The sequence below is a fragment of the Malus domestica genome, chromosome 11 (genome assembly GCF_042453785.1).
Source record: "Malus domestica chromosome 11, GDT2T_hap1".
In the NCBI taxonomy this organism is placed as follows: domain Eukaryota; kingdom Viridiplantae; phylum Streptophyta; class Magnoliopsida; order Rosales; family Rosaceae; genus Malus; species Malus domestica.
Window position 1 is genome coordinate 40,123,937 of NC_091671.1, and position 11,414 is coordinate 40,135,350.

Genomic DNA, 11,414 nt, shown 5'->3' on the forward strand with positions numbered 1-11,414 from the left:
GGTTTTGTATTACAAACTCACGAAGGGAAATTTTCATTGGACCTCCTGAAAAAGATGAGGACAGCCACCTTTCTGATTGCCAAAAATTCAGATTTGAAGAGTGAGAGATGGGTTTGAAAGATAAGGGACTGGAAGAAGAGGGCTTGAGTGAATTTGGTGGTGGTGGCGAAGAGGATGAACATAGTTCATAAAGATGATAAAGAAAACCATAACGCCGCATCGCGCAAAACACGAAGTCTTCAAGTAACGTCCAAGAAGCTTTCGTTCTAGAAGCTCCAACAAGATTAGCTAATCAATTTTCTTTATAACAAAAGGAAAGAAGTAAAACCTTTGTTTGGTCGGAATGCAAGAATAGGAATAGGAAACATGTATTTTAGCACAATTGATGAAGGAAACATGTATGCAAACCTTTCGACAGTGCAACTTAATTTCATGCAGTTCAAAAACTATTTTGTGTAAGATTGTTCTCTAATTTTTTTGGTGATGAGAAGATGGACATCTTTTTTTGAAATAAAAAATTACTTCGTCTCTCCATGCCATGACGGGTTAAGCTCTGCAGATTTCGTAAGCCAAAGCAAAACTGACGAGTAAGGAGGCATTTGTTTTTGACGAGTGACAAGCAGATCGAATAAATTATACGTACGACTCGGTATTTTGACAATCGAGAAAAGTATGTTCATCAGGAATTTTCAGATATATTTGTATTGCAAGTAATCCTGATAATACACAGCCCACCATCAAAATAAATAAACGCTTTTTCGAACCATTTCCGCACCATGCATGCTCCTAAAACAAAGTAGTTGGTGCTTCACCTGAGGAATCAACTCCTCTCTCATTGCCTGGTGATCTTTCTGTACCTCAACGTATCTTCAACTGTACTCTTCTCCTTATCAGATGATCTTTCTGTAGGTCGACGACTGCAAGATGAGAAAATTCAACAATGGGGTTCACCAACTATTTTATTAATTTATGCAATTCAATAAATACACCTTATCCTACTAAATGGGATCGGTTGTATAATCCTAGAATATTATGCTCGATTTTGTGTCAAGTTTTCCCGTTAGCTCCAAGAAGAAAGGGAAAGAAAAAAAAAGTATAAGTCAAGTTCACACAAATTTAAAAAAGCACGCAAACCTGAGGTAATCTTGAAAGGGTAGTGCTATTCACATACCATTTTTTACTTCTCACGCACTCTTACTAATTTTTATCCATTGATCTTCTCCAATTCATTTGATCCAACGACAGAAAATTGAGAAAGATGTGTGAGAAGTAAAAATCGGTATGTGGATAACCAAACCCATCTTAAAAATACTTACATGTAGAGTTCCACAAGAGTCTTTTTCAAGCAAATCTCGTAAGCATCACTCTCCCAGCTCTTACGGGTTATCTCAACTACCTTTTTCCCATTTTGATAGAAATGAAACGTTGGCTGCAAAAAATATATAAATTGTATTTTAGAAACAAATTAAGGATAAAGATGTGAACAATTAAATCAGTGGAGCTTAATTACGAACAATAGCTCCAAACAACATTTAAAGGGTCAAATCATTTACCGTACGGGGAATATTAAGATTTTCCAGTATGCTTTTATACTTGTCTTCCTACACACATAGAGAGTTAACAATTTAGACTAACTAAAATGAAATAGGCATAACAAAACAATTTAGACTAACTAACATGAAATAGGCATAACAAGATATCATATTTGTTCTTTAAGCAGACACACATCCCATAGCAATTACAAGATTACTACATGAGTAAAACCATGAATCAAACTGTTCAATTAAAAGATGGAATGCAAGGAAAAACAGAAGAAAAAGACCCTCAGACCCCCTTTTGTACAAGACCTTCCTGCATCAATATAAGAAATTATTTTCAGAAATTTAGCTTTATACTTTTCCCATTACCCTTCCGCTGCCGATACCCAACATCAATTCCCTTCATTTAGGGGCATCTTTTCCTAACGCACACTTATAAGAATACTAAACAACCCCTAAGTTGTTTTCTACCTCATTCTTAAATATTAAGTTGGGATTAAAAAACTTAGCAGAAAACTGAACGGTTTCCAGAAAAATAAATAAATAAAAGGGATTCAAGTTAATATAAGACTGGATTACAGTGGCACACCTCAGGATCAAGGATGAACTCATATGCTGTTACATGTGGAAATGGCTCACACATTTCCATAAACATATCAGAAGTGACATGAGAGACTGCACAAGAAGAGTACATCAAACACAAGTCGGAAAAGGAGCAGCTTATTTTAGAAAATGATAGCCCACACACATTTTTTCTCTTCCTACACAATTTATCATTAGATTGAATAAATAAAACGGAAACAATACAAATGATTAAGCAAGGTTTTGTAAGGGAAGAAACAAGGTGTGTGGTTATCATTTCTCTATTATATTGCAAAAACAAACTAGCTTAAACAGAGTAAATTCATTTGAACTTACTGGCCTCATAATAGGTCGTGAATAATATAATTGCCGGCAAAGATTCATCTGTGAATTAAAGGAGCAAATAAGAAACTGTATGAAATTCTATGTTTTCTCAAGAGTCAATAGTAAGTAATTTCATTAAAAGAAACCTACAAGTAAACAATTTCATCCAAAAATTAAACAACATCATAAAACAACCAAGCCCTTATCCGATTAAGTGAGTGTATGAATCCTAGAACGTACCTTGAATTGTTTTAACTGCTCTCACATACTGATCGTAATGGTTGTTCAGCAAAATGAGAGGAATGCCTGAGTAACCTGAAAATAAGAAAATTTGTGAACAAAGTTAATTCAGAGGCAGGAAGGCAACAAGGCATGAAAATTTGTGAAAAGAGGGTTACCAACCCTTGTAGTTGATAGACCAGCGGCTAGTGGAGCCAATAATAATTTCCTTTTTTGGGCTGGAGTCAAGGGTACAGAAGGGTTTTGAAGTGGAAGAAATTGCCAGCGGCGGTGGTCGGCGTGGTGGCGAAGATGGTGTGATTGGGACTGAAGTTGTCAGGGTTTGAATTATATTAAAAGGATTCTTAAGGTTATGGTGATGAATAAGAGCTGCGCAGGGTTTCGTGCGATTGCCGAGCAACTGTCGCAATAAAACCCTAGAATTCCTAGCCATTCTCTTCTCTCTCTCGCTTCGCTTCCAAATCCCGAATTCCTGGCTTTATTTACCAAAGTTTAGAGGATTGGGTAGTATTCTACGTAGAATCCCCTTACACAGTTTTCTTGTCAAGAGTAGCTTGTACAAAAATATATAACCTAATCGAAATTTAGACTGCAGTGACGAACACTAATTGCAAACGATAAATTCTCAATTCTGAACCCTAGACACCCACACTAATTATGAGACCTATATATGTATGTGTGTGTGTGCTGTGCGCCTTTTCTTTTTCATGGCCCTAAAAAAAGAAAAAAATTAGAATGCTCTACAATTTTTTTTTTTAGTTTTAAGATTAAACATTTATCTCTTTTAAAGATTTGATTAAAATGTTTTCATCATTTTTTTTTTGCATAATCGATATTATCTACACTAAGAGGAAAGGGAATGAGCTTAGCCTCACAATGAGCTAGCTTTGACCAATTGTTATCTCAATAACTTTCTATTTATTTAGTTTCCATGCCATTAATTTAAATTCATTTATATAGAGACATAAAGGTAGTTTAGCAATTAATTGCCTATATAATATAGAAAATTAATTTCATCAATCCCCTTCTAAGCATTAAATGACTTTTTTTAATAAAATAAGGTAAAAATTAATTTAATTAATTCCTCATTATTAGTATTGAAGAAAGAAATATAACTTTCTATTAAAAACGTCTCAAAAGAAAAAAAGTCATTAAACATATTTTTCCCAAGAAACAAAATATACAAAAAAATCAAATGCACCATAAAATTAAATGTGCCCTGATGTTTTGGGGTCCTTTCATTTAAATAATCAAATGCACTGACAATTTTTTTTTATAAATATTCTACTCAATTCACAAAAATAAAAATTATAATAAGCAATTAAAAAAATCTGGCAGCACCATAATAAGAGATGGATAATAAATGCATAGACATAGGAACAATAGGAAAGGAAATAAAAAAAAGAAAAGAAAACGAAATGCCCAGTGAAGAAGTCGTCAAAACATAAACTTCTAAACAAAATTGAACTTCTAACGTGAAAAACTGAAGATAACCACCAAAATTTTAGGAAACGGTTTAATCAAATTTTTAAAAGGAATAGTACAATAAATTCAAAGATGAGGATTTCTTGGGAAACGGTTTCACCCTATTTAATCAAATTTTTGACATATATATATATATATATCAAAAACGCCCCCAAAAAAAAACTCCCCAATCAAAAGTAAAATGAGGATTTCTTGGGTTTTGGCGCGACACTTGCTTCGCAGTCGCAACAACCCTAACCCTTGTGCAGCTCTTGCTCATCCGTGTAATTCTCTCCAAACCCTAACCCTAACTTCCGTCCCAGTTTCACCATCTTCACCCCCACCAAACCTTGATTTTCTACAACAGAGGAGTCGCCGCTTCTCCTCATTTTCAGGTATGTAACCCCGCCTTTTCTGTTCCATGTATCTAATTCAACCCTAACTCTAACCCTACCTATCTCTTTTTTATTTTAATTATCAATTTATATCAGACTATCCTGACTGGAGGTGGAATAAATTTTGGGATATGCACGTGCCATGGGAAGACCGGCGCCTCTTCGTAGGTACTCCATCTCTCCTTCAAGTCAGTGTTTTTGTCAATTACACCAACTTTGCTGTAACCACAAATACTTTATTTTTCAGTTCCCCCAGAAATTTCCTTTTATGAAAAAGATGAGTATGATTTGGAGATTAAAAGAGTTCAAGGTAATCTCTTCTGCACAAATATATATACAGACACACACATATATATACTTTATCCTAATTTGATCTTAAATTTGTTTGAATCTGTTCTGTTTTGAGAAAACTTTTTAGTGTAATGCAGTTTTACTTACGTGTTTTCATTAATTCATTGGGATATAGATAAATCTTCGTCAGCGGTCTTCTGCTTCTATGACGCTCGAACAGATGGTAAGTTCTTATGAATTTACCAAATCATTCAACCAAGTACTAGTTTTCAACTTATGCTGGGTTTACTCTTCTTCTGCAGACTTTTGCTTCATACATTCAGTCATCAATAGGTGGGCTAAGGAATTCCCACACGTAGCATTGTATGAAATTATTATTGATCATCTGGTACGGCATTGTAGAATGATCTTCTGTTCACTTTGTCCAAATTATTTGTCAATCATGATAGTTTTCTTATATTGCCTCAAGATTACTTAAATTTGTTTATTCTCTCTGCAGAAAGAAGACGACCGCATTAATGTAATGAGAGAATACAATATCAATTGTACGGTAAATGGTTCAATTTTTTTTTGTTTGGATGCAATGTTCATACTTAGTTTAATGTTTACCATATGTTTAATTATATTTGTATTTAAAATAAAATTCGTTAATTTGTGTTGTAACCTGTAATTTGCACCATATCATAATTAATAATTTGGTAATGATGACCGTACATTATACTAGATAGTTTGGGGAATAAATTTTAGCTTTCTTTTGTCTTTAGATGAAAAGTTAATTGGGTCAGTTAACCTCACAAATTATAGGGTTAATTTCGAGCTGTCATACGATCTTTGAAGATCCTAGAAATTGATACTCAAATTCACGAAAATTTTATCTTTCAAGATCCGCTGCCAACTTTAAATTAATTTACTTTGTTGATGTGTGCATTTCTGTTGCAGCCAACATTCCGTTTCTTTCAAAATGGGGAAAAGGTAGATGACCTAGCCGGTGGCTCTGCCATACTCTTGGAAAAGACTCTTAACAAAATTTATGGGTAATCATTTTCTGGATTTACTCTACATTTGTGTGCTTTGACGTAGATGTAGATCTGGCCAGTTTACACACAACTCCTTAACACGACATAGCACAACATATGTTTTTAGATATTGCTTAGCTACTCGCTAGTAAATACTCTATGTATTTACTTTTTGATTTGGTGCAATAAAAAAATGCCAGTGTTACTAAACGTTGTTGAATTATTCATCTAGGGGAGGAGAATGGAGTACAGCACAAGTCCTTGACACACAATTTGTTAAGAAAGATGGGAATGGTGAAGGAGTTTGTTCATCATTTGAAGTGGAAGCAGTGGCACATGATACTTGGGACACAAGTTACGAATTGAAACACTATTCCAAATGCCCTTGCAATTTGTGCCGTAGCTGGAAGTACCTGCGATTGAAGTTGTCACAACAGCGTGAAACTGAGATTGAAAAGGATGAGAAATAAAGTTTAAACTTAAAACTTGTTTGGTGGTTTGGAATTTCAATAGCTACCTTGTGTTTTTGTTAGTTTTTTGGCTATCGTGCAATTTATTTGAAATTATGTATGCACTTTGTAAAAGCATGTCTCTCCGTTCACGCTACATATGCACAGATTTCGATAGACTTTGAAATAGAACGATAACTTTGATCTCTCTCTAGTGGTAGGTTTTGGTACTTATTTTCCTTTACTAATCAATTAATTTAGTTGGATGTAAAAATAAATTACATATATTAAAGTTTTTTAGAGTGGAGTAGGTTATGAAGTAATCTTTGATTTAAAGAGATGCTGATAAAGCGTGACTTCAGGCTAACAAGACTCTCACGTTGTGTTACAGAATATAAATCCCTTAGAAAAACCTCAGTGGTCGTTTTATTGTTGTTGAATGCATGTAGTTTCTCAACAATAAACTGGAAATTCATAATCCATTTAGAATAATCCATTCCCCAACATTTAAACCGTCAGATTCAACTTGGCTTAGATCTAACGGTTTTAAATGTCGGAGTCTGTCATACTCCGGTGTAATAGAACTTTACAGTTTAATACCTATTATTTTATTATTTACAAGACTAAGAATATATATACATATAATCCTTGATTCACAAGGAAACATAAAAGGACATAAAATATCCCTTCTAATAAAGGATTCCTAAAATATTTACATAAGCTTTACATACTCTTTACATACTCATTAAGACTCACGTTAATATAAAGTAGTTAAGATTATAACAAAATTATCTTTCATATGAATTGGATCTAACGGTTTTAAATGTCGAAGTCTATCATACTCCGGTGTCATGTAGCTAAGATTAAAAAAATTTATCTCCCATCTTTGGATGATTACAATTTTTTTTTTTTTGGAAACTTTAACGAAAAGTTTCTGGTACTATTCCATTTAACGAAAAATCACATATTTGCACTAAAAAGTTAATTATGATACTATTCACTTTACCTTTTATTTTATCATTATCGTTAAAACTTAAAATTTTCAAACTATTTTCATTATTATTATTATTATTATTTTCGAAAAGGGATAAATACAAGTTTAAGGAGTATCTTATCACCCCTTTGCAAGTCTTATCCCCTACGTGCATGCATGCATGCACGACAACACCAACCGACATGGTGAGTTTTTGGCTCTGCACCTAGCTTCCACCATTAATCATCTGCTACTACGTGTATAATCCCCCATTAGCCACGTGTACGTTCCGTTCCCATCCGCTCCTTGCCTCCACCTCCGCCACGTGTCCTCCCTGTAAAACCGCTCTCCTGTATATAATTCCCACCTGAAATTCCTCCAACAAAACTAAAACATAAAAACAAACAAACAGAAAAGGCACAGTGATTCATCTCTTTCTGAAAAATGGATAATTATTCCGACCACCTCAAGCAACGCAGGACAGAGGATCCTGCCGCCGCTGCCGCTACTGGGCCCGCTGCCGGGAAGAAGAGCGGTTACAGAAGCAGAAAGGACGTGAAAATGGACATGGCCAAACGCGGCCTTAGGTCCTTAGCCGTGGCCGTCGCAATTCCCGTCTCTCTCCACCTCCTCGCTATCTACGCAGGTTCATCCGATCCCTACCGCGTCGGATCCAAGCCCTTCTGGATCCCTCCCTTGTGGGCCCTGCGGTTAACCTGCATGGCCTCCAGCTTCCTCATGGGCCTGGCCGCTTGGTTAGTGTGGGCCGAAGGTGGTTTCCATAAGAACCCGATGGCCTTGCCCATTTACTTGGCCCAGCTAGGGTTGAGCTTGATTTGGGATCCGATTGTGTTCGGGGCGGGGGCTCCGTGGGTCGGGTTGATCGTGTGCATGGGGATGTTCGGGGCGATGATCGGGTGTTCTCGGGTGATTAAGGATGTGAATCCGGTCGCCGCCGATCTTATGAAGCCGAGTTTGGCATGGGTTGCGTTTTTGGCCGTTGTAAATCTGAAGCTTGTATTCCACTGAAATGTCAATTTAATTACTATAATCTTTTGTGCCTTGCAAGGTCCGTTTAGAAATGATAAATTCTATTAGAAGCACTTCCTGTATAAGTACTTGAGCCTTTCATGCAAGAAGCAAACAAGTGCTTCTTTTAGAAAACAATGCAAAGTGTTTTTCCTGATCCATGAGTAATTAAGAGCTCGTTTGTATGTACTTTTAAAATACCTGGAAGAGTTTTTAGAGAAAATATTTTTAGGTTTCAAAAGCATTTAAGTACTTTATACGAGAAGTACTAGTTATGTGCTTTTTTCAAGAAGCATTTTAAGCGTTTTTTCAAGATTTATTAACATTTTTACTAAGGATTGTTTTTAAAAATATTTTCATCAAAAACGATTTCAATCATCTTAAAAACATATCCAAACGAACTCTAAATTTTCATGTCATAGCGCTTTTGGTGATTTTATACTTTTTAATTATTTTAAAAGCATTTTCAAGCAGGACTATCTTCCAAACGTCATGAACATGGGGCTAGTCTAGTTGGTAAGTGCGGCCTCACAACCAAGAAGTTGCAGGATTTGTATCATGTGTTCAAGCAATCGTCTTTAGATATAGGGACACAAATGAAGCATAAACAGCCAGAGTATATAAGAACTCCAGTCTCGAGATCGAAAACCCAAAAACCAGTGAGAAATGAACTAGCTTGGTAGAAGAGACTTTCCTATCCCGGCTCGGGATGTATACATCAACCTGACAGGATGTATACATATCCCATCACACGATGTATACATCCCGGGTAGGAAAGTCCATCCGCTAAAGTAATAACTCGGGGAAAACCCATCATAAAATTGTCAATCGCCATGTGTGGTACATAATCCACAAACGCAAGTCTGAACAGATCTCACTACATTATGAATATTTACACAATAATGTCTACAAATTTGATTTGGAATTTTTGGAAACAATAAATAATCTCTCTGATTTCATATCGGAAGTAGTACGCAAATTTATAAGGTACAAAAGAATACTATCTCCACAACTAGCACAAGGAATACAGAAAACATACAGTGTAACAAATCCTAGTAACACGAGTGAACTAAGAAGACGATACCTTGGCGGCCTTGAATGCCGGATGAAGCAATCCAAGTTCATCCTTAACCTCGAGCGGAATGTTTTTTTGGTTCCTAACTCTCTTAACTCTTCTACTACCCAATGACCGGTGCGCGAAACCATAGATCTGAAGAATCTGATTGTCCCCAAAGTTAAAAGCTCTATCCATCTGCTTCAAGCATCTCTCAACAGGGTAATCTGCTAACTTCCCACACGGTTTGCAACCTACGAAATGCGTCACCAGTGGCCACCGGTGGTCGCCCAAACCAGGGCGATAATTCTCAATCATTTCTTCATATCTATCAACCAAAATCCCCCAATATCCGTGCAAATAATATCCACTCTCAAGATAAACCTTATCACCCCACTTCTGTCTTTGAGTGGCCAAAATGTAGACCATGGCTGACTGATCATCAGCTTCGAAAACCGGCCTACCCTTCAATTCCTTAGTGAGCACCTTCCCTGCCTCCTCCCTGATTTTCCCTTTCGGTCCCATCGGAGCCCAAGCATCGAGCATATCCAACGACCACTGCGTATTCCTCAACAAAAAACTCCCGGTATTCAACCCAATCCAACTTTTCTCATCATAAACCGTCTTGTTCCACCCGTGCATCACAAAGTTGGAATCTTTGTACCTCTCCCATGGCAATTCAAACGCCATATCTGTAAACATTGCATCACTATCCATCCACCATAGAAACTCAACCTCCGGGTGAGACAAAAGGAGCTTCCGAATCAACGGAAGCTTGGCCCAGAAACCCGCCATTTCGGCATCCAAAAGAGCCATATTGTAAAAAACCTCAATCCCATGTAATCTACAATAATCAATTTTGTTCTTAATCGACTTCAACAAGTAATGATCACCTACCGGATTCTCGCAGGGTTTCGGCGAAGACCCAGTCACAAGAAGCACCCGGGGCTTACCAGGCCCGATGAAATTTGGGAAATTAGGGTTTTCCCTCAGCCATTTCGACCTCAACTCGTCCCAATTCGAAATCTTGGGTCCGAGAGTGTATGGCTTATTCGGGTCGACCTGTTCCTCCTCACCTTCATCGACAAGGAGCTTCTTAATATCGAAGGCGTTGTAGTTGTTGGGGTCCGACGGCGTCGCGTGGACCTCCTCCAGGACGCGGTGGGCCTCCGCCCGCTTGCGGGAGTAGAAGTGGTCGCGAATCTCGAGGAAGTCCTGCTCCGGGGTTCCGAACTTGCCGGCTCCGATCGTGCCCCGAAGGACGACCACCGTGAGGACGAGGCAGAGGATCGTGACCTTGGAGTGCCGGAGAGCTCTCTGGATCCGTCGCGATCGTTGAGCTCCCAAGCATTTCTCTAATAACATAGCTAAAATTTCAAACTCAATTGAACATAAATAAATTGGGGATTTTGGGAAATTTTGGTGGGCGGGGGAGTGGCAGTGGAAACCCTAGAATCCAGAATTTTGACAGAATTGGATTTCGTACAAAGATTTCTAAGCTAATGTCGGATATTTGTACCATGTTTAAAATGGTACGGCAAATGATAATTAAAATGGTACGGCAGCTGAAAGAAACAGACCAAACAAAAACACCAACTGACAAATGTTTTGTGGTTTGGGCCTTTAGAGTTTGGACCCACTTGAGAGGACGATTAGGCCCACTATCATCCGTTTAAGGGCAAAAATAATGCATGAATACAGGTTAGGGTTAGTTCGTCTGTCCTTTTGCACTCGAGTTTCATTTCTCTCCTTACATAATAGAGTGATTTAAAAGGTAGAACACTACTTGGCTGCTGAACTCTGCTAATACCCAATCACATTTCGACACGTGTCTAAATACTTGAAGTTGTAAACACATATTAAACACGTGTTCAATTGTCATTTGGTATGAGCAGGAGTGGCCGTTGAATTTTCAGCAGTCAAGTAGTGTCCTAAAAAGTTGCTTGACTATTTATTTATATGTAATGAATAATTTCTCATTGGCTGTTAATCTCCTGCCCTTTGATGTCAAGAAAAATTTCTGCAAGAGCATACCCTTGTGTCGTTGATCTATCTAACG

At 37.2% G+C, this 11,414-nt stretch overlaps 4 protein-coding genes across 5 annotated transcripts; 2 read left to right on the forward strand and 2 right to left on the reverse strand.

The window, feature by feature from the left end:
* Nucleotides 1–654: 654 nt before the first annotated feature.
* LOC114819691 (thioredoxin O1, mitochondrial-like) lies at nt 655–3,306 on the reverse strand. Its single transcript, XM_070808720.1, has 7 exons — nt 2,847–3,306; nt 2,685–2,759; nt 2,457–2,504; nt 2,128–2,213; nt 1,554–1,601; nt 1,317–1,429; nt 655–917 (listed from the first exon to the last, which is right to left on the reverse strand). The coding sequence occupies exons 1-7, from the start codon at nt 3,115–3,117 to the stop codon at nt 833–835; spliced, it is 726 nt and encodes a 241-aa protein (XP_070664821.1). The 5' UTR covers nt 3,118–3,306; the 3' UTR covers nt 655–832.
* Nucleotides 3,307–4,328: 1,022 nt separating this feature from the next.
* Nucleotides 4,329–6,505, forward strand: LOC103449258 (uncharacterized). Of its 2 annotated transcripts, XM_008388545.4 has the most exons (8): nt 4,329–4,543; nt 4,640–4,711; nt 4,791–4,853; nt 5,010–5,057; nt 5,137–5,222; nt 5,334–5,384; nt 5,774–5,868; nt 6,083–6,505. In XM_008388545.4, exons 1-8 carry the CDS (start codon nt 4,351–4,353, stop codon nt 6,318–6,320), a joined length of 846 nt encoding a protein of 281 aa, XP_008386767.2. In that variant the 5' UTR covers nt 4,329–4,350; the 3' UTR covers nt 6,321–6,505. The 2 variants fall into 2 exon arrangements, with proteins under 2 accessions (XP_008386767.2, XP_070664407.1); XM_070808306.1 differs by lacking the exon at nt 6,083–6,505 and having other exon boundaries at nt 5,334–5,379; nt 5,774–5,847.
* A 1,138-nt stretch (nt 6,506–7,643) lies between these two features.
* On the forward strand, nt 7,644–8,458 carry LOC103449141 (translocator protein homolog). Its single transcript, XM_008388428.4, has one exon. It carries the CDS (start codon nt 7,717–7,719, stop codon nt 8,299–8,301), a length of 585 nt encoding a protein of 194 aa, XP_008386650.3. The 5' UTR covers nt 7,644–7,716; the 3' UTR covers nt 8,302–8,458.
* Nucleotides 8,459–9,161: 703 nt separating this feature from the next.
* Nucleotides 9,162–11,401, reverse strand: LOC103449142 (xyloglucan 6-xylosyltransferase 2). Its single transcript, XM_008388429.4, has one exon. It carries the CDS (start codon nt 10,718–10,720, stop codon nt 9,371–9,373), a length of 1,350 nt encoding a protein of 449 aa, XP_008386651.1. The 5' UTR covers nt 10,721–11,401; the 3' UTR covers nt 9,162–9,370.
* Between the last annotated feature and the right edge of the window lie 13 nt (nt 11,402–11,414).